The 23,017-nt window shown below is 34.8% G+C and overlaps 1 protein-coding gene across 1 annotated transcript in view; it reads left to right on the forward strand.

Annotated features, from left to right (window-relative positions):
- ZNF292 (zinc finger protein 292) overlaps positions 1-23,017 on the forward strand; it is a 98,081-nt gene that overhangs the window by 37,517 nt on the left and 37,547 nt on the right. Inside the window, exons 3-4 of the mRNA XM_003340470.4 lie at positions 21,210-21,364; positions 21,535-21,613. Coding sequence (XP_003340518.4) covers positions 21,210-21,364; positions 21,535-21,613 — 234 coding nt within the window. The remainder of the gene's footprint in view (positions 1-21,209; positions 21,365-21,534; positions 21,614-23,017) is intronic.

Below are 23,017 nucleotides of genomic sequence, written 5' to 3' on the forward strand. Positions count from 1 at the left end.
TTTACACCTCATATTGCAGACTAAGAAAATAAAAAAAGTGCCACCAAAAGAGTCTGGACCTGAAGACAAAGTTCTCTAGGTGACTGTAAGTTAATGAGACCTAAGGCACATAATACTTGAATAAACTACTTGCTACTTCCTCCTTTTCACCACCCACTCAACCCCTCACAATTCCTTTACAATTCTACTATTATACCAAAACTGCCTTCTAAACTCATGTATAATTAGCAGCTCTGGCACCTGGGCAGACACATCAAAATGTACCTTCAAATCATCTTTTAAAGACATTTATTAGGGGTAAAGTATTTAAAAGATAGTCCTCTTTGGAGAAGAGATCCTGGGATGTTATCCCATTCTTATTGACAGCCCACAGAGTCAGAGATATCAGTAAAGCAGAGTCAAGCCAGGAGCATTTCACAGAATGATCCTATTAGATATAGTGACGTTTTCTCAGCTTTTATTATTCTTGGCCTCCTGTAGCTTTTACCACAGTTGACTACTCTTGTCATCCTAGATATTCTTTCTACCCTGTAAGACTACTTGGTACTGGTTCTCCTTCACAGATGCTTTTGCTGCTGCATCTCCCAAGCCCCTAAGGGTAGATATCCCCTTAGTTTCTTTTTCCTCATCTGTACTCTACCTCTATATACTTTCTACCTTTGTGAACTTTTCCTCCCTCAAAGGTTTACTTTTCATCTCTTCATCTTTGTCTACACAGTCTAGATGTCCATTCCTAATCTGAGCTCCACTCCCAAATAGTCACTTCTTGTAGAACTCTATCTGGATGTCCCACCTACATCTCAAGTTCAATATATCTTAACAGAACTCATTATCTTCCCACCCAACCCTTTGCCTCCGCCAAACTTATCTATTTCTCCCAAAGGGATCATTATGTTCCCAGTTTTAATCTGGGTACCATTCTTAGAAGTCAGTATTGAGTGAATAAGAGTGTTGAACTTGGATTTTGGTAGATCTGGGTTCAAATCCTGCCTCTGACCCTATGTGACCCTGACAGTTACTTCTGAATCTCAATTTCCTTATCTTTGAAACAGAGATGATAACATCTCAGGATTGTTAGGCTATAATTCTATAAATCTATGAAACCTGCCAGTAATTTGTGAAAGTTAGTTACCACCACCATCATCATCCTTGACTCTTTCCCTCACTCCAAATCAAGTTGGTTCCCAAGATCTGTTAATTCTGCCTTGACAAATGAGGGAGTTTGTATGACTTCTCAAGTCCCTTCTAATCCTAAAACCATATTCTGTGCTACATCTCTTAGCTATGCCTCTTTCTTTCCATTCATAGTAATCACCCTACTTAATATTCTTTTTGCCATTCTCCTGAATTAACCTCCCAATTTGTCTCCTTTCCTGTCTCTTAGTAATCTATCATGTACAAAGCTGCCAAAATAATTTCAATAATTCAGATCTGTCTTATCTCTTCAAAAACTTTCAGTGGCTCTTTCTTGCCTTTGGGATTATATAATAAAAGGTGACATATAGTGCTTTGTTTTGCAAAATGTTTTTCATACATTCTTATTTGGTTAATATGCATTCATAACATTCCATACTATATACTGTTCTAGCTTAACTAAACTACAAACCTGTTCCCCCAAATTGATGATGTAGCCTCCTGTCTTTGAAATTTTTCATGAGGTCCCTCTCTCCACCCTCCCCTTCCATGCACCAATGAACTTGAACTCTTCTTCACTTATCAGAATCCTGATATTACTTCAAGATTTGGCTCAAATACCATGTCTATGAAACCTGCCAGTTGTTAGTCTTCTCTTCTTGCTCAGATTTCTTTGTATTAATACGTATCTTTGCATATGTTGTAGCTTGTCAATAAAATATAAACCCCTTGAAGACATTCTTATTTTCTTTTGTAGACATATTACTTTACACATTAATATGTATTTAATAACAATTTATTTGAGTTTTATTGTGGAAATTAGTAGGATGTTTTTCCATAATCTTACTAATAATGTTAAATAAATTGTTTCTGTGGTCTCTTCTCAACAAAAGTCTCTTTTTTCCCAGTGACTATAGCAACAAAAGTCAAGAGTACATATGTACTCTGGGCAATAACTTAGAAATTTTCTCTGCCAAATATATCATGAGAATAATTTAGGGATCTATACCCATTGATCAGAAAGCAAACAAGACTCCATTGGTCAGCAGAAAGATTTATTTGGATAAATGCAATATGTGGCCTGGTAGGAAGAACATTTGAACTTAGGAGTTTAGAGACCTGAGTTCTAGGCTTGGTTCTGCCTCTCTCTGTGACCATAGACAAGTCATTCAGCCACTTAGTGCCCGAGTTTCTTTATAAATTGAGATTGGACTGGGGAACTTATTTTGCTTTTAAAGTCTATTAACATTTTGTACTACTTGTAAATGCTTTGGCATACAATCTGTGGATTGACAGCCTAATTTGTTTTAAATTATTCAATAAAATCTCTTTTTCTCAAGTTAATTAAAACTCTGCCTCTTATGAATATTCTGAATTTCCTTTCTATTCTCCAGGGCCACCACTAATGTATCATACTTTATCTAATTCCATTTAGCAGCACCTCTGTAGTATGCTATATAACTTAAGGACTGCTTCTAATCCTCCACATTCCTTATAAACTATGATCTCCACCCACTCCAAAAAACACCCCAGAATTTCTGTGCTAAATACACTAATGATAGAATAACTTTTATTTTATTTTAGAAATATTCAAATTTTAACTGTTCTGTTTTATAAACCCAAGTCTTAGCATTTAGTTCATTGATTTTATATTGTTTTATGTATAGACAAATGAAGTCTTCGGGGGAAAAATGTCTATTGAAACACTACACTGATTATAGATTTATATATAGGCAGAAAAAAGACCACATATAGGGCGGTATAGAATAAAAACAATTATGCACTCTTATGGAATTTTGATTATATCACTATTGTATTTTTATCAATAAGATTTTATTTCAGAAGTCATAGGTGACTCTACTCTTTTGTAGAATCATTGGGGATCTGTTGATTCACCCTTTCTTTTCCTTTTATAACTATTCCTCACCTGATATTCAGCATTTCAGTAGACTCTTACATGATCCCCCTACTTCCAGTCATTTTCTTCTATATGTTGCTACAATTAATTAAAAACAAATTTCCTTCACTGCTTTTTTCAGAGGCAGCCTGAATGGCCAAATCATTTCTAAACTTCAAACTGCATCATCTGTAAACTAGTGCTAATATCTAGCCATCCTATTCCATAAGGTAATTATCATGAGTCTCAAATAGCATATGGAAGAACTTTGCCTGACCTAAGTTAGTTGTATAGAACTTTATCTAATTAAGAACCTTTAATAATTACATGTTTCCTACTGCATCAGGTCCATTTGAACCTAGCCTAAGATGTCTTCCAGAATAGTCATAAATACTTAATTTGAGCATATATTTCCCCATTTGATGTTTCATTTCACCTTCTTAATCACAGTGTCATTGAATAGTCACCTTCGCATTTATTCAGAAATCTCTTATGATTTAACAAGTCATAAAAGATCTGTTCTTGGAATGAAAATTCCAAGACTGGTTCTTAATCATTTTTGTGCTGTGGATGATCCTTTGTTAGTCTGTTGGCCCCTTCTCAGAGTGATGTTTGTTGTCTACATTTCAAATTAAAGAAAATTCTGTATTTAAATGAATTGTTAGTAAAAACAAAGTTTTATTTTTTTTTTCCCATCCAACTTCATGACCTCCTGAAATCTATACACAAATTTTCCTTTGAGGTCTGTTGACCCTAGGTTAAGAATCCTTACTCTAAGATTTTTTTTCTTTTAAAAATTTATTTATGTTTAAGTATTTTCCTATGATTATATTGTTCATTTTCTCTCCCTCCCCACTTCCCTACCCCTTCCAGGAACTGAAATGCCATTCCATTGGGTTTTATCTGTATTTTCACTGAATATCTATTTCCATATTTGTAATAGAGAAAATTTAAAAAACCAAAACCCCAAATCCTATATCCTTATCAGCAAGTGATAAATCACATGTTTTTCTTCTGTTTTTACTTCCACAGTTCTTTCTCGATATGGATAGCATTCTTTCTCAATAGTCCCTCAGAATTGTCCTGGATCTTGCATTACTATCAGTAGCAACGTCTGTTACATTTGATTGTCCCATGATGTTTCAGTCACTGTGTACAATGTTCTTCTGGTTCTGCTCATTTCACTCCACATCAGTTTCTGGAGGTCTTCCAGTTTTTATAGAAATCAAGCAGTTCATCATTTCTTAATAGCACAATAGTATTCCATCACTATCATATACCACAATTTATTCAGCCACTCCCCAATCAAGGGTCACCCCTTCATTTTCCAATTTTGTGCCACCACAAAGAGTGCAGCTATAAATATTTTTATACAAACTTTTTTATCTCTTTGGGGTACAAACCTAGTAGTGGTATTGCTGCATCATTCTAAGACTTTTTTCAATTGTCCTAACTATAAAACTAGTCTTCTGGAGAGTATCATCTTTAAAGGCCTACCATATTCCTCTAGTTTTCCCAAAGGATACCCTTGATAAGCATGTAAATCTTTTCCATAAAGATTTCATTAAATTGAGAATGGGTTTATGTACTAGTTATTAGTGATTTCCCATGTTCAAAGAATTTTTTCATAGGAGGAATCATGGTTGAAATGTATGATGGGAAAAGAAAGGCTAGGCATGAAATGAAAACTAGTAATTGAACAGATGGACAGTCTTGAGTATTTCACTAGTTCATATAAAATATAAAAGACAAAGGAAGGTCTTTATGTTGTATGTCCTCTGTAAGCAATTTGTGGAAGAACATGAGCAGTGAGTGTCACAAAACTTCACTGATTTTTAAGTCTTCACTGCTAGAAAGAATATGCTCCCTTTTATGAGATCATATCCAATAAAGTAATCAAGTCTGAAGTCTTCAACTTAGTATTCAGAAATTTTAAGAACTGGCCCCTTCCCACTTTATTAATTTCATCTGCCACTACATAAGCCTAATAGGATTGGCTATATTGTTTTATTATCTTTAGCAGAAATTAAGTATATTTCTTCCTGTGTCTTTGTTGTGGTATCCACTCCCCACCCTACCCCCATTTTCCATACCCTATCAAAATAAATTATACCTTTCCTTCATTTCCAACCACAAAAGCTTCTCTGGCTACTCTGGACCACAGTAATCACTTCTTTACTGAATTTTGAACCTTTAATTTAATTCTTAAAACTTAACCTCTTTTTTAATCCAGTCAATGAAGAAACACTTCACACTTAGCTTCTGCAACGTACTACTTTAATTACTGGAAATTAAAAAAAAATAAAAGTCTCTTTAAGGAGCTTACATTATAGTAGGGAGATGTGTACATGTATAAATACTTATATGTTATATACCATAAATACAAGGTAGTGTACTAGCACCTAAGGGAATCAGGAAAGCCTTCATTGTAAATGGTAGAAAAAAATTTTTAAACCTTTTGTGTTTTTCCCCCTAGATTTACATGTTAGTACAATTGCCAGTATTCATTTTCTAACATTTTTTTAAAAACCCTTACCTTCCGTCTTGGAATCAATACCGGGTGTTGGTTCCAAGGCAGAAAAGTGATAAGGGCTAGGCAATGGTGGGGAGGGTGGAAAGTGACTTGCCCGAGGTCATAGCTATGAAGTATCTGAGGCCAGATTTGAACCCAGGACTTCCCATCTCTGGACCTGGTTCTCAATTCACTGAGCCACCTAGCTGCCCCCTTTGACATTTTTCAATCCATATTCTCTCCCTCCCACCCCTCCCTCTTCCCCAAGATGGCAGGTAATATGATATATATTGTACATGTGTTAACGTATATTGCATATTTTATTTTTATCATGTGAAAAAAGACATATATCACTTACACTATTTCATGGAGATAATAAAGAGAAGATGACTTTCTTCAATCTGCATTCGAACTTTGTAAGTTCCTTCTATAGCAGTGGATATAGCCTTTTTCATCATGGGTCCCTGAGAGTTGTCCTGGATCCTTGCATTGCTGATAATAGTTAAGTCACTCACAGTCGATCATCATCCTTTACTGCTGTTACCGTGTACAACAATCTCCTGGTTCTGCTCACTTCACTTTGCCTCACTTCATATAAGTCTTTCCAGATATTTTATTATCATTTTGTTTCTCATTTCTTATAGTGCAATAGTATTCCATTACAATCAGTCTGAAAACATAATTGCTACCCCTACTTTTTTAACTTTGGCTGAACTATAGTAGATTCTGTTCCAGCCATGAAAGGTGAAAAATTAAACTGAGTCTTGAAGGAAACTAGGGATTCCAAGAAGTATAGGTGAGGAGGAGGTACATTCTGGGCAGACAGTATACTAAGGCATGGAGATGGATGTGAGAAAGTTGTGTATGCAGAACAGTGACTAACCAATATGACTATCTTAGAGTGCAAGGAAGGACAAATAACATCATAATACCAGAAGGAGCCAGGTAATGAAAAGTTTAAATGTCAACCTAGAAGTAATAAAGAGCTAGGAGAGAAGGGGTGATGAAGGAGTCAGAGTATTGACATGATCACACCAGAGTTTGAGGAAATTTTAGTGAGTGTAAAGAGGATAGGTTGATGTGGAGATAGACTTTAGAGAGGGAGAGCAGAAAGGTTATTGTCTAGGCATAAAATGATATGATCCTGATTTAGACTGGTGGCTGCATGAATGGAAAAGAGGGGGATAGATGTGAGAGATGTGGAGACAAATAAGATTTGGTGGTTGAGTAAGCAAATAAGAAACAAAGGATCATACCAGTGTTGCAAACCTGGGTCGGTGGAAGGATGTTGGTTGCCTAGACAGTAATAGCTTGGAGAAAGAATGGGTTTGAGGGAAAGATGATGAGTTCTGCTTTATACATCTTTTTTTGAGGTTCCTATGGGACAATCCCAATAAGCATTTTGGCATGCAGGATTGGGACACAAAAGACAGACTAGGGCTGGACATGACTCTGGGAGTCATCCAGAGAGAGGAGGTCTTTGAAACCCCGGAAGCTGAGGAGGTCACCAAGCTAGTATAGAGAAAAAAGACTAAGATGGATGTGATATGGATGATGACGTAGCAAAGGAGAACCAGAAGAGTGCAAAAGCATGACAGCCCAGAGAAGAGAGGACAGTCAACAATGTCAAGTGCTCTAGAGAGGTGTGATAAGGATTGAGAAGTCATTAAATTTGGGGATTAAGAGATCATTAAAGAGAATAATTTCAATTGAACGATGAAGTTAGAAGAGAGATTGTAGGGAGTTCAGAAAAGGGAGGGAAGTACTAAGTGTAGGTGGATTTTTGTTGTTGTTTTTTATTTAAAATTTTTATTTAAAATTTGTACCTTCCATCTTACAATGAAAACTGTGAATTGGTTCCAAGGCAGAACAGTAATAAAGGCTAGGCATTGGGGTTTAGATGACTTGCCCAGGGTCACACAACTAGGAAGTATCTGAAGCCATATTTGAACCCAGGACCTCCCATCTCTATGCCTATCTTAATCCCCTGAGCCACCCAGCTGCCTCTTTGGGTGGATTTTTCAAGGAGTTTAGCCTGAAAGGGAACATGGAGCTGTAGGATTCTTGTGATGATGGTAAGATCAAGTGAGGGGTTTTTTAAGATAAGGAGATGTGAATATGTATGTCAGGGAGGAACCCAATAGAGATTTTAGATAGGTTAAGGGGAGCTGGTAGTGGAGGCAACCTTCTGGAGAAGACAGGAAGGAATTAGAATCAAGTATGCATGTATAAAGGTCTTGGCTTGGGTGAACAGAAGGACCTTCATCAGAAAGAGGAGTAAACTAGGAACTATAAGAGGATGACGAGAAGAGGAAATTCTTTTTGAAGAGGTTTGATTATAAAACCCTGTATTAATGGTGATGGCCTCAGCTGAGGGTGGGGAAGAAGTGTCATTGGAAGTTTTCCAAAAGAAAGTCTGAAACATTCACTGAGGAGAGTGGCATTAAGAATAATTTGGAAGAAAAAAATAATTAGGGGATTACTGCTTTGTTGCAGTGAGGACCCAGGTGAGATTTGCTAGGCACTTTCAGAGATTGCAAAGAAAGTAAATAAAATTATAAATACCATAAAAAGGTTTTAAAAAAGTGCTATTGGGATTCTAAAAAGGGAAGGGAAAGGAAGAGCAAGGAATGGTGGCAAGATAAAGAACCTCCATGGAAATAATGTCATTTGAGTAAGCCCTATGAGGGCAAGAATTGTTTTATCTAAATTTGGATCTTTTAGATACAGCTTTTAGAAGAGTACTCTGGGTGCCTCAGGCTTTTAATAAATGATGGCTAGAATTCCTTATTGATTTGTATTCTGTAGTAACCAAATATATAGGCATAAAAATAACATTGCAAAGAGCCATTATTACCATACATGAGAGATACGGTTGTGGACAGCCAAAATTCTAACTATGAAATCTTAAAGTTGATCTATACAATTATCTGAGACAGTAATATGAAATGGGTAGGCCTCTTGAGCTAGACTGGGTGAAACCTGAGATGTGGAGGGTATGGAAACTTGCAATCCAAGTCATCAAAAAGAATCCTTAAGATATATATTTTAGTGGGCAAGAACATAGAACAATAGTGTCAAGTAGAAATGGATCTCTGAAGTACATGTTGACTCAAAAAAAACCCAAATTAACTATGTTGTGTTGTACCTTTTTTTTTTGTTTGGTATTCCCAAAACATTTTAATTTGTTTCAGGCCACACTTGGGAGTTTTGTAGCTACTGACCCCCAAGTTTGGCATCTTTGCTAGAGAAGACCTAGGATTTCTGATGGTTAGCAGAGGATGGGGGTGGGGGAGTAGAGAGGATGAGGCAGTATGGCATCAGCTGCTCTGAAGATAACTTTCTTGTCTTGTTGGGCATTACATAAACTGGTCATCTCTCTTTATTCCTCACTCACAACATGTTCATCTTCCAACTGTGCTTTTGTATTGGCTGTCCCTCATACTTAGAACATTTTCCCTCCTTACCTCTGAGTCGTAGAGTACCTCTTCATCAAGTTTCAGCTCTAGCACAATCTCCTACATGAAACTTTTCCTGACTGCCTTCCCCCAATCTAGTGCCTTTCCTCACAAATTGCCTTTTTTAGTTATTTTGTTTGTATTTATATATGATCCTTAACAATCCTTTGGGGTGGTTCTATCACTGTCTCTTCATAATTGGTAAGTGTCTGAGGTGGGATTTGAAATGGGCTCTGAATGGTTTTTAAGGCTAGTTTTATATTCCCTACAGTAGGCTGCTTCCAGATACTTCAAAGAGAGTTAAAGAACCAATTCTCATCTTGAAAGGCAGCTTATAAGGAACTAACTTTTCCCTACTCAGGAAGCCTCACAGAATTTGGAGTTGGGAAGTAGTACCTTGGTGACTGTACTTCTTTGTTTTGCCATTAGATAAAGTCTAAAACCTGGTCTGTATGGCAGCCTTGAAATAGCTATGTTGTCACCCCTGAGTCTTGGTCTTCTGTAGATTAAATGATATCATTTCCTTCTACTATTTCTTATAAGCAATGGACTCAAAGACCATCACTATTCTGGTTGCACTTTTTGGACACCTTTGCCCTACTGTGGCAATTAGAATTTCTCAGTAATTGTATTATAGTATAATTGGTTTCTTTTGTAACTATATATTTTAGGCTCTTTAAAACAGTATTCTGAGAAGGGGTCCATAGGCTTCACCAAACTATCAGCCACTCAGCTAACCCTCTTAGCTCATGAACATTCTTGACACTTTTTACACCCATCATCCTGTCCTTTATTTCAACACCTTTACCTTTTTGTTACACTATCTTATTAATTTCAACTGCTTTTGCCTAACAATTTATTTTACTTTGCTTTTCTTATTCTGGCTTGTAACTTACCTTCTTTTTTTCTGCCTTGCTGCATAATCTTTTTCTTCTATTTAATATAGTTCAAGATGTAGCTTGAGATGAGAACTTTCAGATGACATTTTGAACACCGATTCTCAGAAAGTGAATATGTGTCTGTGTTGTCTAACTGAAGAAAGTCAAAATCTTTTTTGTGTGTGTCATGGCCCCTTTTGACAATCTTGTGAAATCTACTGACCCTTTTTTGGAATGTTTTAAAATGCATAAAATATAAAGGGTTACAAAGGAAACCAACTATATTAAAATAGTTATAAAAATATCTTTTAAAAACAAGTTCTTCGACCTCAAGGTAAGAACATCAACTCTAAAGGAATGAAGCAGTGAAAAAGTGTTAAGCATAAATAATGACTAGAGAGGGCAAGATAATTTTTTAAAGCTAAAGACTAGGGGTATAAGAATTATCTCCCTAAAGTGTTCTTTTCTTCAGAAGAATGTAAGTATAGGACAACTGGTGGTTAGTGATGTTGGTTTTCCAAAAATGGTGATTTTTAAAAATTAGGCCTTTGACTTTTTTTTCTTTTTCCTTTTGTCTTCCAGATGGAAACTTGTATGCCTCCCTTTTTCCCCCCTCCCTGAACAGGGCTTCTAATCTTAAACTCATTTCTCCTATTAGTGAAATTTTTGTATCAAGACCCTTATAAAGAAGAAAAGCCCAAAATTTAAGTAGCTGATCTTTGAGGATTTCACAAAGGACATTAGCACTAAATGTCTTGTTTTTAATTATTACTAAAGGACATTGGAGCAACAAATGTTGCTCTTTTCTGTAACACTAGTGTCTAGTACTTTGTAGCACAATGAGTGGGAGAAAGGAATGGTGTGAGGTCACTCTTCATTTGGACCTCCACCTAGAATCCCTGAAAGAAACCTTTTCATTGTACAGCCCCTTCAAGCTGCTATGATCTATCTCATTTTTGCAGACTTGTTGGTAGCATGCATTTATTAAACTTTTATTGAAAGAAAAATAAGCAAACAGTTTTGATAACCCCAAATCCAAAGAGTACAGCTTGATCATTCTTTATTGTCCCAGTTGTAGCACCAAGAGCCTTTCTGTACACAGGCCCTCTACCTATTTCCATGCATAGTTGACTTTTGTCATATCTTCTGTGCAAAGTATTCTAGCTTGGATGAGCCACAGTCTTCTAGCTTAGATCCTCATTCAGTTATTCAGGGTACCAAAAACTGTCTGGATCAGGCATTAAGGAAAGTTCCTATTTTTCCTGCTAATTTGATTGATTTTGTACACAGTTCACAAATGATGATGAGTTGCCAGAGCAAGAATTTCTTCTTATTGAGGATTAACTTATTTTTACCTCTTCTGACCTATATGTACCTACATTATTTCTCTATAATTTTGTCTGTAGTTTTGTCACTGACCCAGTGTTATTCTCACATATCAAAATGTTTATACTACTTTAGAATTTAATTTTGATAGCTAGTTATTTTCCTAACATTTAGTCACGATATGTATCCTGTCACTCCTCACCATCCACCTGCCTCCTAGTCCATCTCATAACCCTCTCATGCCTGGAACATTTCCCTCAACTTCCCCTCATTCCTTTCTCTTCTTTCATGATTCAACTCAGGTTCTCCTTCATTTAATTATCTTCTATTCATTTGTGGATGTTATAGTCATTCAGAAGAAAATAATTTCCTTAAGAATCAGGACTTTCACTTTTGCAATGTCTCTAGTGTATGAGATACAACATGATTTAATGGCATGGCTAGCTTTTGCCAGTCTTGGAGTAAGGAAGACCAACTAGAGTTCAAATCCTTCCTGTAATTCATATTGCCTATGTGACTATGGCAAGTTGCTTAATTTCTCAGTGCTCTGGCCATCTCCCTGGAAAATTGGATACTTCTTTTCCTTATTTGTGAAATGAGGGAGTTGGATTAGATAGACTTTGATCATTCAGCAGTCAACACACATTGAGCAACTACCTATTGTATGCAACAAACATTCATGACTATACAAAATAAATATATCATGTTTTGGGAAGTGGGATTTGGAAAGGCCTCTTAAAAGAGTGTTATTTTAATTAACTCAACTCTGAAGGAAGCTGGGGGTCCCATGAAGTAGAGAATAGAAAAGGAGAGTATTACAGGTTTGAGGAATAGACTGAAAAGGCACAGAATGGCAGGAGAAGGTTTGTATGGCCTCTCTGGATGAAGGCCCAACTGCCTAAAGGAAAGTAATAGGTGTTCAACCCGGAACCAGATCCTGAAGAGTTTTGAATGCCATAGAGACAAGTTAATGTTTTATCGTGAAGTTAGACAATTAGTGAATATTCTTAAATAGGAGAATGGGTTTAGACTGACTTGTATCTTAGAAGTGACACTTTGGAAGTTGTATGGACACTAGATTGGAGGGGAGAGACTGGATTCAGAATCCACTTAGAAGACTGTTGCATTAGTCTAAGCAGAGAAGGGGCAGATAATGGAATGATGAGGAGACCTGATAACTGAACCATTTGGATATGAGCAATGAGAGAAAAGAAAGAATAAGGGATTTCTATTAGGATGTGAAACTGGATAATGGGCAGTGTGCTCTCAATGATAATGGAAAAATTAGGAGGGTACATTACAGGCACTGAACTGAGTTTGGGGTGTAGAAAAAAAAGGAAAAAACAAAACTAAAGCCATCCTTGCCATCAAGGAGTTTACTTACAACTCAAAACAAATGTAAATAAATACATACAAACTCATAGTTAAAGAAGGAAGATAACCTTAGAGGGGAAAATCTTGGGTCTTACAGAAGTGAGATATGAGCTCTCTTGAAAGAAGTCAAGGATGTTGGAAGGTGGAGGTGATGAAGGAAAGCATTACAGCCTTGGGTTCATCCAGTGAAAAAGTATGTGGCAGAAGATAAAATGTCATATTCAGAAAACAGTAAGTAGGCCTTTATTGTCAAACCGTAAGTCCATGAGGAGTAATATTCAAAAAAGAAAAACTAGAATTAAAAGCCAGAGGATACTTTATATTTGATCATCTAGATGATGGGGCAAGTAGTAAATAATGAGAAGCTGAGGGACAAGGTCAGACTGATTTTTTTAGAATAGATTTTTATTGATATCTTGTCTACGTTGTCTAGATTTTTCCTATGTGCATCCTTTCCCATCCCAGAGAGCTATCACTTATAATTTAAAGACACTTTTAAAGAAGGAAAAAGGGGATAAAATTCAGCAAAAAGCAATCTGTGTTGAAAACAACTGATATTTGATAAAAGTCAAGCCTCTCCCTTCCTCTTAAAGGATAAATATGTGAGATAACCTTTTCATATCTCTGTATGGGGCACAAGGTGGTTCTTTATACTTTTTTGATAGTTTCTTAATACATTGTTACAGTCATTGTATATATTATTTTCCTAGCTCTTCTTACTTCACTTTGTATCAATTTATGTTAGTCTTTGTGTAGTTCTCTGCCCTCATCATATTCATCATCTCTAGCAGCACAATATTTCATTACATTTATGTACCAGAATTTGTTTCATCATTCATTCCAACTGTGGATATCCAATTCTTTGCTTCATTAAAGAGTGCTGGTATAAATATCATTGATATCATTGACATTTTTGTCAATAACCACCTTGGGGTATGTGCCAATCAATAGGACCTTTTTTAATTAAAAAATTTTCTTGATACTATTTTTGCATCACCTAAATTTCCCTCTCTATCACTCTCCCAGAAGACCATTTCATGTAACAAGCAACATTTTTAAATAGGAGGAAAAAACAATTAGCAAAACTTATCAAAATACTGGGGGAAATCTCAAAATATTTATAGTATTCCAAAACCTATGGACTCTCAACTGCTGCAAAGGAACTGGGAGAGGTGTCTTTTTATTATTTTTCTTTGAAATCATGTTTGATCTTTTCAACATTCACTTGTTTTGTGGTACACACTCATCTATACACCATAGATGAAAACGCACAATCGTCATCCTCGGTTACCGAGAGACTACTACTACTACTACTGTTTTGTGGTGGTTCTTCCATTTACATTATTGTAGTAAGTGTATATAATCTTTTCCTAGCCCTGCTTGCTTTACTCTCACTTCATGTTCCTATAAGTCTTTTCATGCTTTTTGTTAATCGTATTCCTCATTTCTTACAAGACAATAATATTGCATTATGTTCACATTTCATAATTTATTTAACCATTTCCCAGTTAATGGGCATACACTTTGTTGCCAATTATTTGCTAACCCTAAAAGTTCTATAAGTATTTTGGAGTATAAATATGTGCATTATACACACACACACACACACACACACACACACATATATGGGCTTTCTTTTTATCAGTGACCTTCTTAGGGTATGTATTTAACAATGGGATCTCTAAGTCAAAGAGTATAAACATTTTGGCCACTTCCTTGCCATAATTTCAAATTATTTTCTGGAGTAGTTGTATTAATTCACATCTTCACCAGCAGACATTAATGATCTTGTCTTTTCATCCCTAACCTCAACATCAACTGTTTCTGTCTTTTGTCATCTTTACCAGTTTTGTTCAGTGTAAGGTAAAATCTCAAGATTGTTTTCTTTTGCATTTCTCTTATTAGTGACTTGGAGCATTCTTTCAAATGGTGTAAGTAGCTTATACTTCTTTCACTGAAAACTATTTGTTGAGATCCTTTGATCAGTTATCTAGTGGGGAGTGGCTATACCAACTATCTCATTGGATGTTTGGGATCAAATGCTTTTGCTTTTGTCTTGCCTGGTCACTAGTGACCTACCCTTTTGTCTGGCCCCTACTATATTTGTGGATTGATTGATAAGCAGACTACAGAAGTCTCAGAGATATCAATATAGAGACCAAGGACCCAACCATAAAAGGAAGAATTTGAAAACAACAGAATTCAGTGGCCAAAATTGGCCAACAGCAACATTTGCCAAAAGATCACATTATAGATGGGGATGTGAGGAATATTAACTTTTATATTGGACTAGTCTCTGCAACCAAGACTTTTTATAAGAAAAAGGGGGAGGACCCAACTCTGCAAAACTAGCCCCAACCCATTATATTAAGAAAGTGACATATATAATGTTGCAGTTGGAACTCTTAGTGTCTTTCCTCCACAAAGAAGGCGGGGAGAGGCAAGAGGAAAAGATGCTTGGTTAGAGCTCTTTTTGGTAGCCAAGCTTGGTCATTATCATTTCATAGTATTCAGTTTAATCAATTTTGTTCTTTCCATTTACATTGTTGTCCTACATTTCATTTTCTTAGTTTGGCTTATTGACTTGTTTGAACAGTAGGACCTATTTTTACATGACAAATGCATTTCAAGACCCTTTGCATAAGTTGAAAATTGTGCCTAATAGTGAGCCCCAATATTAAATAAGCATTTCTTATAGGAACATACCTCTACACTTTATAGCTTTTTTTAGGCTTATTGGAGCTACCAGCATCACTTAACTCTTGTACTTTGGGGCTATTATTAAGAACTAGTGTGAATGAAACAAAGAAAAGCACTGCTCTGATAGAGACAGAAAACTTGTTATAAGGGAAAACTCCAGATAAACCTGATGCAAGAGCTTAAGTTTGGAGCAAAACAATTTAATAACTCACTAACATTTCTCAGACGAGAATGAGTGTGATTGGGTAAAATTTCAAGACTTTACACTACTTGGGGAAATGACAAGAATTCAGTTGTAATTAAAATATTTTTATTTTAAATCTTTCTACCTTAATTTTTTTTATTACCAACTGAATATACCTGAATTTGTTTGTGTTGAGTTGGACTAAAATGAGATCCTACTGTAATCATTATGTTATTATTATTTTTTTAAACCCATACCTTCCATCTTGGAGTCAATACTGTGTTTTGGCTCCAAGGCAGAAGAGTGGTAAGGGCTAGGCAATGGGGGTCAGGTGCCCAGGGTCACACAGCTGGGAAGTGTCTGAGGCCAGATTTGAACCTTCTGTCTCTAGGTCTGGTTCTCAATCCACTGAGCTATCCAGCTTCCCCCATGTTATTATTTCTGATAGTACATAAAGATTCTCTTACTGTTATGTACCACAACTTATCTAATTGATGGGTGTCTATTTTGTCTACTTTCATTGCTACTACAAAAAAAACTTCTGTAAATTTACTGATGTTAATGGGACTTTTCATTTTATTACTGACATCGTTATAGAAAATTTTTAGCAATGGAATCTCTGGATCAGAGTATGGACATTTTACTCACTTTGCATAATTTCATATTGCTTTCTAATAGTTTTTCCAGTTTACAGGTCTACAATGTACTAGCCCTCCTTTATTTCCACAACCTCTCAAAGATTTGCTACCCCCCCCATCTTTGCCAATTTGTTGGATATGAAATGAAATGTCAAAGTTGTTTTTATTTTTATTTCTTTATTATTAGTAATATGGAACATTCTTTTATAGTGTTGTTAACTGTGTGCAATTCTTTTGAGAATTGTTCCTTCACATCCTTTCATCATTTTTCTATTAGGGAATGACTTTCAGTGGCTACAATCATTCTTTTTTCTTTTTTTTTCACCAACTCTTTCCTTTTATTATTTTTTCAAATAACCTGTAGAAACCATTTTTTAATAATTTCTGATCTTTTGCAATCCAGATTCTCTTTCTCCTATCCTCCCTTCTTGGGCAGCAAATAATCAGATATGTTATTCTGTTGTCATGTAGTACAAATTTCCCTATTCCTCATGTTATGAAAGAAGACATTGCACATGTAAGGAAACACTCATGAAGGGAATAAGACAAGAAGTGGCATGGTTAAATCTGCATTCTTAATCAGTTCTTTCTAGGACTGTAGATAGCACTTTTCAAGTTCCTTGGGATTGTTTTAGATTTTTACATTGCTTATAATTGTTTTGTCCTTCACAGTTGATCATCATATAATATGTCCATTATGATATACAATATTCTCCTGATTTTACTCACTTCACTTTGCATCAATTCATACAAATCTTTCCAACTTTTTCTGAAATCATTCCTATTCATCATTCTTATGGCTCAATAGCATTCAATTGACTGCAGTCATTCTCAACCTTAAGTAAACAATTTTATGATTATAAAATGTAAATTTATACTTTCCTTTGTTATTTAATAAATGGCTAATAAATGAAAAGCTTTTAAAAAAAGTTTAGTTTTACACCAAATTAATTTCAATTCAACAAGCACCTTATTAAGCCTCTGAGGTCTAACTGTATATCTAACTTAAGTGTCTTCTATACTATGGTCCAGTCACTGTACTAGGAACTGGGAATACAAAGACAAAAATTAAATAATCTCTATTGTAAGGGAGCTTACCTTTGACAGAAAAAAAAATCTCATTCTACCAAAGTTTATATTCTTTATTCATATTAAAAAGAGGACTTTAAATCCAACATTTAAAAGTTGACATTTTCAGCATTTTGCCAAGGCAGTTAGTTGTGTGTTAATAAGAACTATAGTAGAGCCTTTATTTTCAATGAATGCTTTGTTGGATTTTGTAAGCCATGAAACATAATAAAAATAACTTTACACACTTAACTTTGAACATATGTATCTTTTAAATACTTTTCTCACTTTAAAGCTTTAAACTGTATCATTTCAGTTTCTCAGAAAGAACTTGATGTTGTTACAATTTAATACAAATTGTAATCTTTCTAACCTTTGAAAACTGATCTAAAACTAAACAATTAAGATTTTTGAGTATGTCCTTCTAATGGCTTAGTGAAAACAATATTTAACATAAGAATCTAATTAAATATAACTAATTGGTATATAGAGAAGATGAATTTAGTCATGACCAAAACTGATAGAACAATGTAAATTTATCCTGTTATTGTTACCTGGGTTAAAACTGCTTATTATACATGCATAAAATGTAAAATCCTACTGACTTTAATCTTCCATATTTTCTTCTTTGTTTATTACTTCAGGGAAATATATTATAATGTGGCGTGAGCCTAATTTGTGATATTTTCCTACTCCAGAGGATGTACATTTAATTCTCTGTTCTAGTTAGTGAGAAAGCAAATAACATAGTAAATTTATCATAGGTTTCTATGAGAACATTAATTAGGTACTCTTCTTTCTGGATTATCCCTTTGATTTTTTCTGTTTATAATATTCTTTGTTTAGATGCCCTGGGAAGAATGTTAGACTGGGCATCAGAAGACTCGAGTTTTTTAGTCCTGATTCCACCATTACTTGCTGCATGATCTTGAGAAATCATCCAACCAGAAAGAATACATAATCTTTAAATTCAGTGAGCTTACATTCTTTTGGGGAAATGAGGTGTGTGTCTGTATAATGGAGAGAGAGAGAGAGAGAGAGAGAGAGAGAGAGAGAGAGAGAGAGAGAGAGAGAGAGAGAGAGAGAGAGAGAGAGAGCGAGCGAGAGAGCGAGAGAGCGCATAAATATAAAAGGAAAGGCTGCAAGTAAATAGAGATCAAACACACAATAGTTTGAGAATGAGGATCCTAACAATTAGGTAGATCAAAAAAGTCTTCATGAAGAAAGTGGTAATTGAGTTACATCTTGAAGGAAGAGGGATTCCTTAAGGGAAGAGCTAAGGAGAGAGTGAATTCCAGGCAAGGGATGATGAAACAGAGAATGCCAATTTGGCTAAATTACAGAGTATTGGAAGGAGAGTACTGTCTCATGAGTCTGGAAAACTAGATCGAGGCCAAGTTCTTAAAAAACTTTAAAAACTGAACAGAAGATTTTATATTTTATCCTAGAGGCACTTTGGAGTCATTAGAGTCGACTGAGAAGGGGAGTGATATGATCAGATTTTTTATTAAGAAAAATCACTTAGGCAGCAATGTGAGAACTGTAGGTGGATATACTTGCTATAGGAAGGTCTGATAATGAGACTTTTACAATCTAGGCTTGAAATAAGGTGAATGTTTTGTGAGGAGAGATGAGGAGTGATGTTGAAATATGAACAGCCAGATTTAGCACCTGGTATAGGGGATGAGGGGAAGTGAGGAGTCAGATTATGCTGAAGTTAAAATAGAGAATACTATAAGGATGGTGGTTCAGACTCTCAGTAAAATAGATTATAGCCTTGGACTCTGTGAAAACAATAGGAAAAACTGCCTAAATTAGGTTATTCCCTAAGAAATGAATGATTGCAGATAGTGTTCTTTAATTATATCTTTTTATTCGTTCACCTTTATCTCTTAGTTCCATCTATTTGTTTAATTTCTTCTTGGGTGGGTAATTAATAGAGGGACAGGTAAGCAAGGTGACTTTATTTGGGCTACATCTGTGATCAAACCAAGAAGCATTTACTAAACTCCCCATGTGTGCCAAGGCTTGCGCTAGGTGTTGGGGATACAAATGCAAATAAAGAAACCCTTCTTTTAAGGGTGTTTCCTATTGGTGGAGACACTGGGTCTATAATAAGACATAGTGAAGGTGAAAATGTAATCTCATATTTCCCATCAGTGTACCTCCTTTCTTGAGAGTAAGTAATTTAGGCTTGACCTTGATGAGTCCTTGACCAGAAGTCTGGTAAGTATACTTCCTGGATGACTTCTTTTACAGATATTTGTCACTGTAAGAAAATAAATCTAGAATTCCAATTTATTTAAAATACACCATGGAACCTTAAAATGGTAATTGTAAGAGAATTAATAACATATGGGAGTCTACATCTTTCATTACTAATTCCTTCATTTGTTCAGTCTTTTGAAAGTATAGTATATTTTATTGGCTCTGGTATAATCTTTATGAATTTGTAACACATTTATAAAACTTTTCAAAGTCAGTTTAGATTTTTAAAAAGCTTGGACATTTCCAAGAAAAACCTTGACCATGTAAGGAGTTGTTTGAAATTTTTGATTCTCATTTCTATATAATAAACATTTGTTTTGTAAATCTGAAGATTACATATTTAATCATATATTTAGAGCTAGAGAGGATCTTAGAGGGCATCTTGTTCAACTTCCTCATTTACAGATGAAATTCAGACTGAGAATTTAAGTGATTTGGGAAGAGTTTACACAGCTAGTATCAGAGACAGGAATTAATCCCAGATCTTTCTCACTTCAAGCCTGGCAGCCTGTCCTCCCTATGCACTTCATTTTTTTTTTCTTTGCATAATCGCTTTTCATTTTTCAGGTTGTTTTAGTTCAGACTCCAAACATAAGTTCACATCCTGCTCTGCTTCTTGCTACCTGTGTAACACTTGACCCCTTCAGGCCTTGGTTTCCTCAACTTCATAATAAAGAGGTTAATAAATTGCATGAACTCAAAGGGCTCTTCCAGCTTGAAAATTTCACTCCACTAAATCTTAAATTTTCAGTTAATTGGATAACAGAAGTAATAAATTCAGTAATTGGAATTTTAAAATAGCATAGCAAAATAGAACAACAGAATTACCCCAGTTTCTACCTTTTGTAATAATTATATTTGGAATTATTGAAAGGGAGAGTGGATTAGAGGATAGAGAACCAACTTCTGAGCCAGGAAAGGCCTGGCTTCTTGTGTTACCTCTGATAGATACACCCTGGTTATGTGACCCTGGGTAAGGCATTTAATATCTCAGGGCTCTGGGCACCTCATTAGGTTACAGAGAAGGTATTGCTGACCTTCACTGGTGGTGGTGGTGATGGTGGTGGTGGTGGTGGTGGTGGTGGTGGTGGTGGTGGTAGAGTTAGAGAGAGTTCCCTGAACAAATGAAATTACAGGAGCAGTCTATATACTTATTCTTAGATTATTAGATCAAAGGTTCAATTTAGCTAAAAATATTCCTACCAGGCTAAGAAGTTATTTTCTTATGATTTAAAGTAATTTCTCTTAAATTAGTTGAAAATATTTTATTTGAAACTTTAACCAGAGAAAGTAAGCCATGGTTATTCATATAGCAGCACTGATGACTATTTCTTTTGGTGGGATTAATAATATGACTTTTGTCTAATTAAAATATTAAATTAAAGAGAATCATAAACCCTTTCCTTGCATTTTTTAGACAGGTTAGCCTATTTCTTTAATTAGTCTCAAGAAAAGAACAGAACCAGGAATAACTATGTAGTAATAGAATAAGCTGCTATTGAAAGGAGTGAGTTATATCAGTAGAGCTTCAAATATAAGTTGGGTGGTCACTGGGTTGAGATGTTGTAAAAAGGATTCCTTTCCTGGTAAAAGTTAGACTCTTCAGTTCTCTTCCTATTCTAATATTTTGTGAATTGCTTGAATTTTCTAAAAACTGAGATTTCCCTTCCACCAATGAATGAAATTCCCTTTTAGGAAACAAATTGTAAAATTGAGAATTAGTTTATAGATTTGTTTTATTTTTATCATTGCTTATTATTTCTTCTGAATAGACACTCCTTGAATATGCTGAGAAATGGAAAACCTCAGAAGATCCTTTGCCTTTGTTGGAGGTTTACACAGTGGCTATTCAAAGCTATGCTAAAGCACGACCATATCTTACCTCCGAGTGTGAAAATGTAGCGTTGGTGCTGGAACGACTGGCATTGTAAGTATATTTTTCAGTAAATCAGATCCTAGATTTAGAGTTTTGTGATGTTTTTTAAATTAACTTAAATTTTAGTATTAAATAAGTTTGTTAAATCTATCAATATAAGAGTCACTCAGTTTTACTTAGGTGACTCATTGGTATATCCTTACCAACTTTGTGCCTTTCAGAAGCTGTGTCGAACTTTTATTGTGTCTGCCCTTTGAGTTATCAGATAATCAATGGAAAGAGTTTCAGGCATTGGTGCAGGTAAGAATTTGTAGTAGTTGTGTCCTAAATGCTTTTGTCTCATATAAAAAAAAAAAAAAGATATCTATTTCAATAGATTTTTTTTTTAGCTTTTGCACTATTCTTTGAAAGTCTAGTTGGTTTTTTCAGAGGAAGGAAACTACTCATGTCTTAATTTAGAAAAATCCAATTAATTTTCTAATTTTGTTAAGCCAGTTGATTTAAACTTCTCTAAAGAAGTTGTTATATTTAATTCCTTTATTCAACAGGCATATATTAAGTGCTTATTACATTAAGGTACTGGTTTAGATATTGGGATTAAAGACAAAAAAAACCTGTACCTGCTCTCAAGAAGTTCGCATGCTATTGGTGGGGAACTATACTTGCACAAGAAAGTATATATAAAAATCTATGTAATTGTTTCATGTTACTAAAGCATACTTGAAAAATATATACAAAATATGCAAAAAAAATGTAGATTTCTAGGATGAAAGGATACTAGCAACTGAGGGAAGGAAGTATATCAGGATTGGCCAGAAGGAAAGGGCATTTCAGCTGAATCTTGAAGGCAACTTCCTGTTTCTTTTTCACTGTTGCACTTGTGGTCATCATCATTAAGGCAGTACTTCATTTCTCTCTAATTTTGGCTTGTAGCTTTGATTTAGGAGCAATAGTATAAAGTCTTTTAGAACAGGATCATGTCTTAGACTCCCTTCTGTCTTCCTTAGAACCAAACACAGAACTGAATATATTGTAGATTTTTTAAAAAATGTGTTAATTGTATGATTTAGTTAATTGAATTAATAATACATTTTTCTAATGCTAGGCAAAATCCTCCATAAAATCTGTCAATGTATGTGTGTATGAGGAGTTCTAAAAATACTTTTTTAGCTTTATTAGTTTTTATAATGGTATAAACCTTATTAGGGAATGGCAGACTTTAAAATAGTGATAAAGAAAAAAAATTAGTTGGCTTGAAAAATAAATTTATTTTTAAAATTTGCTTATAAATTTACCTTTGCCTAAAATAAAATGTTACGTTCTTTTATGTTAAAATTCATATTTATCTGTTTTGAGTCTCAGTACAGCATGGATCTAAGATTGTCAAAAATATTATATTTTCAAGTCTACTTTAGTAACAAAAGACTATTTGTGGATTTTCATATGCAAATATAATATTGAACCATCTAAATATTACCAACTAATTGAACCTTTTGTTCAAGAATGAATGATGAAATGTGTCCTATTTGTTGTCTTTCTGAAATTCTTAAGGCATTTTATTTAGTCTTAATAGAAAATAATTATGTACTATTAAAAAGGCTGCCTTATATTTCTAAAAAAAAGATGTACTTAACATTTCAATATTTATAATTTGTGGGCAAATTTAAATAACATTTGAACACATTTGTAAAACTAGATATATTT

Source organism: Monodelphis domestica, chromosome 2 (assembly GCF_027887165.1).
Source record: "Monodelphis domestica isolate mMonDom1 chromosome 2, mMonDom1.pri, whole genome shotgun sequence".
Taxonomy (NCBI): domain Eukaryota; kingdom Metazoa; phylum Chordata; class Mammalia; order Didelphimorphia; family Didelphidae; genus Monodelphis; species Monodelphis domestica.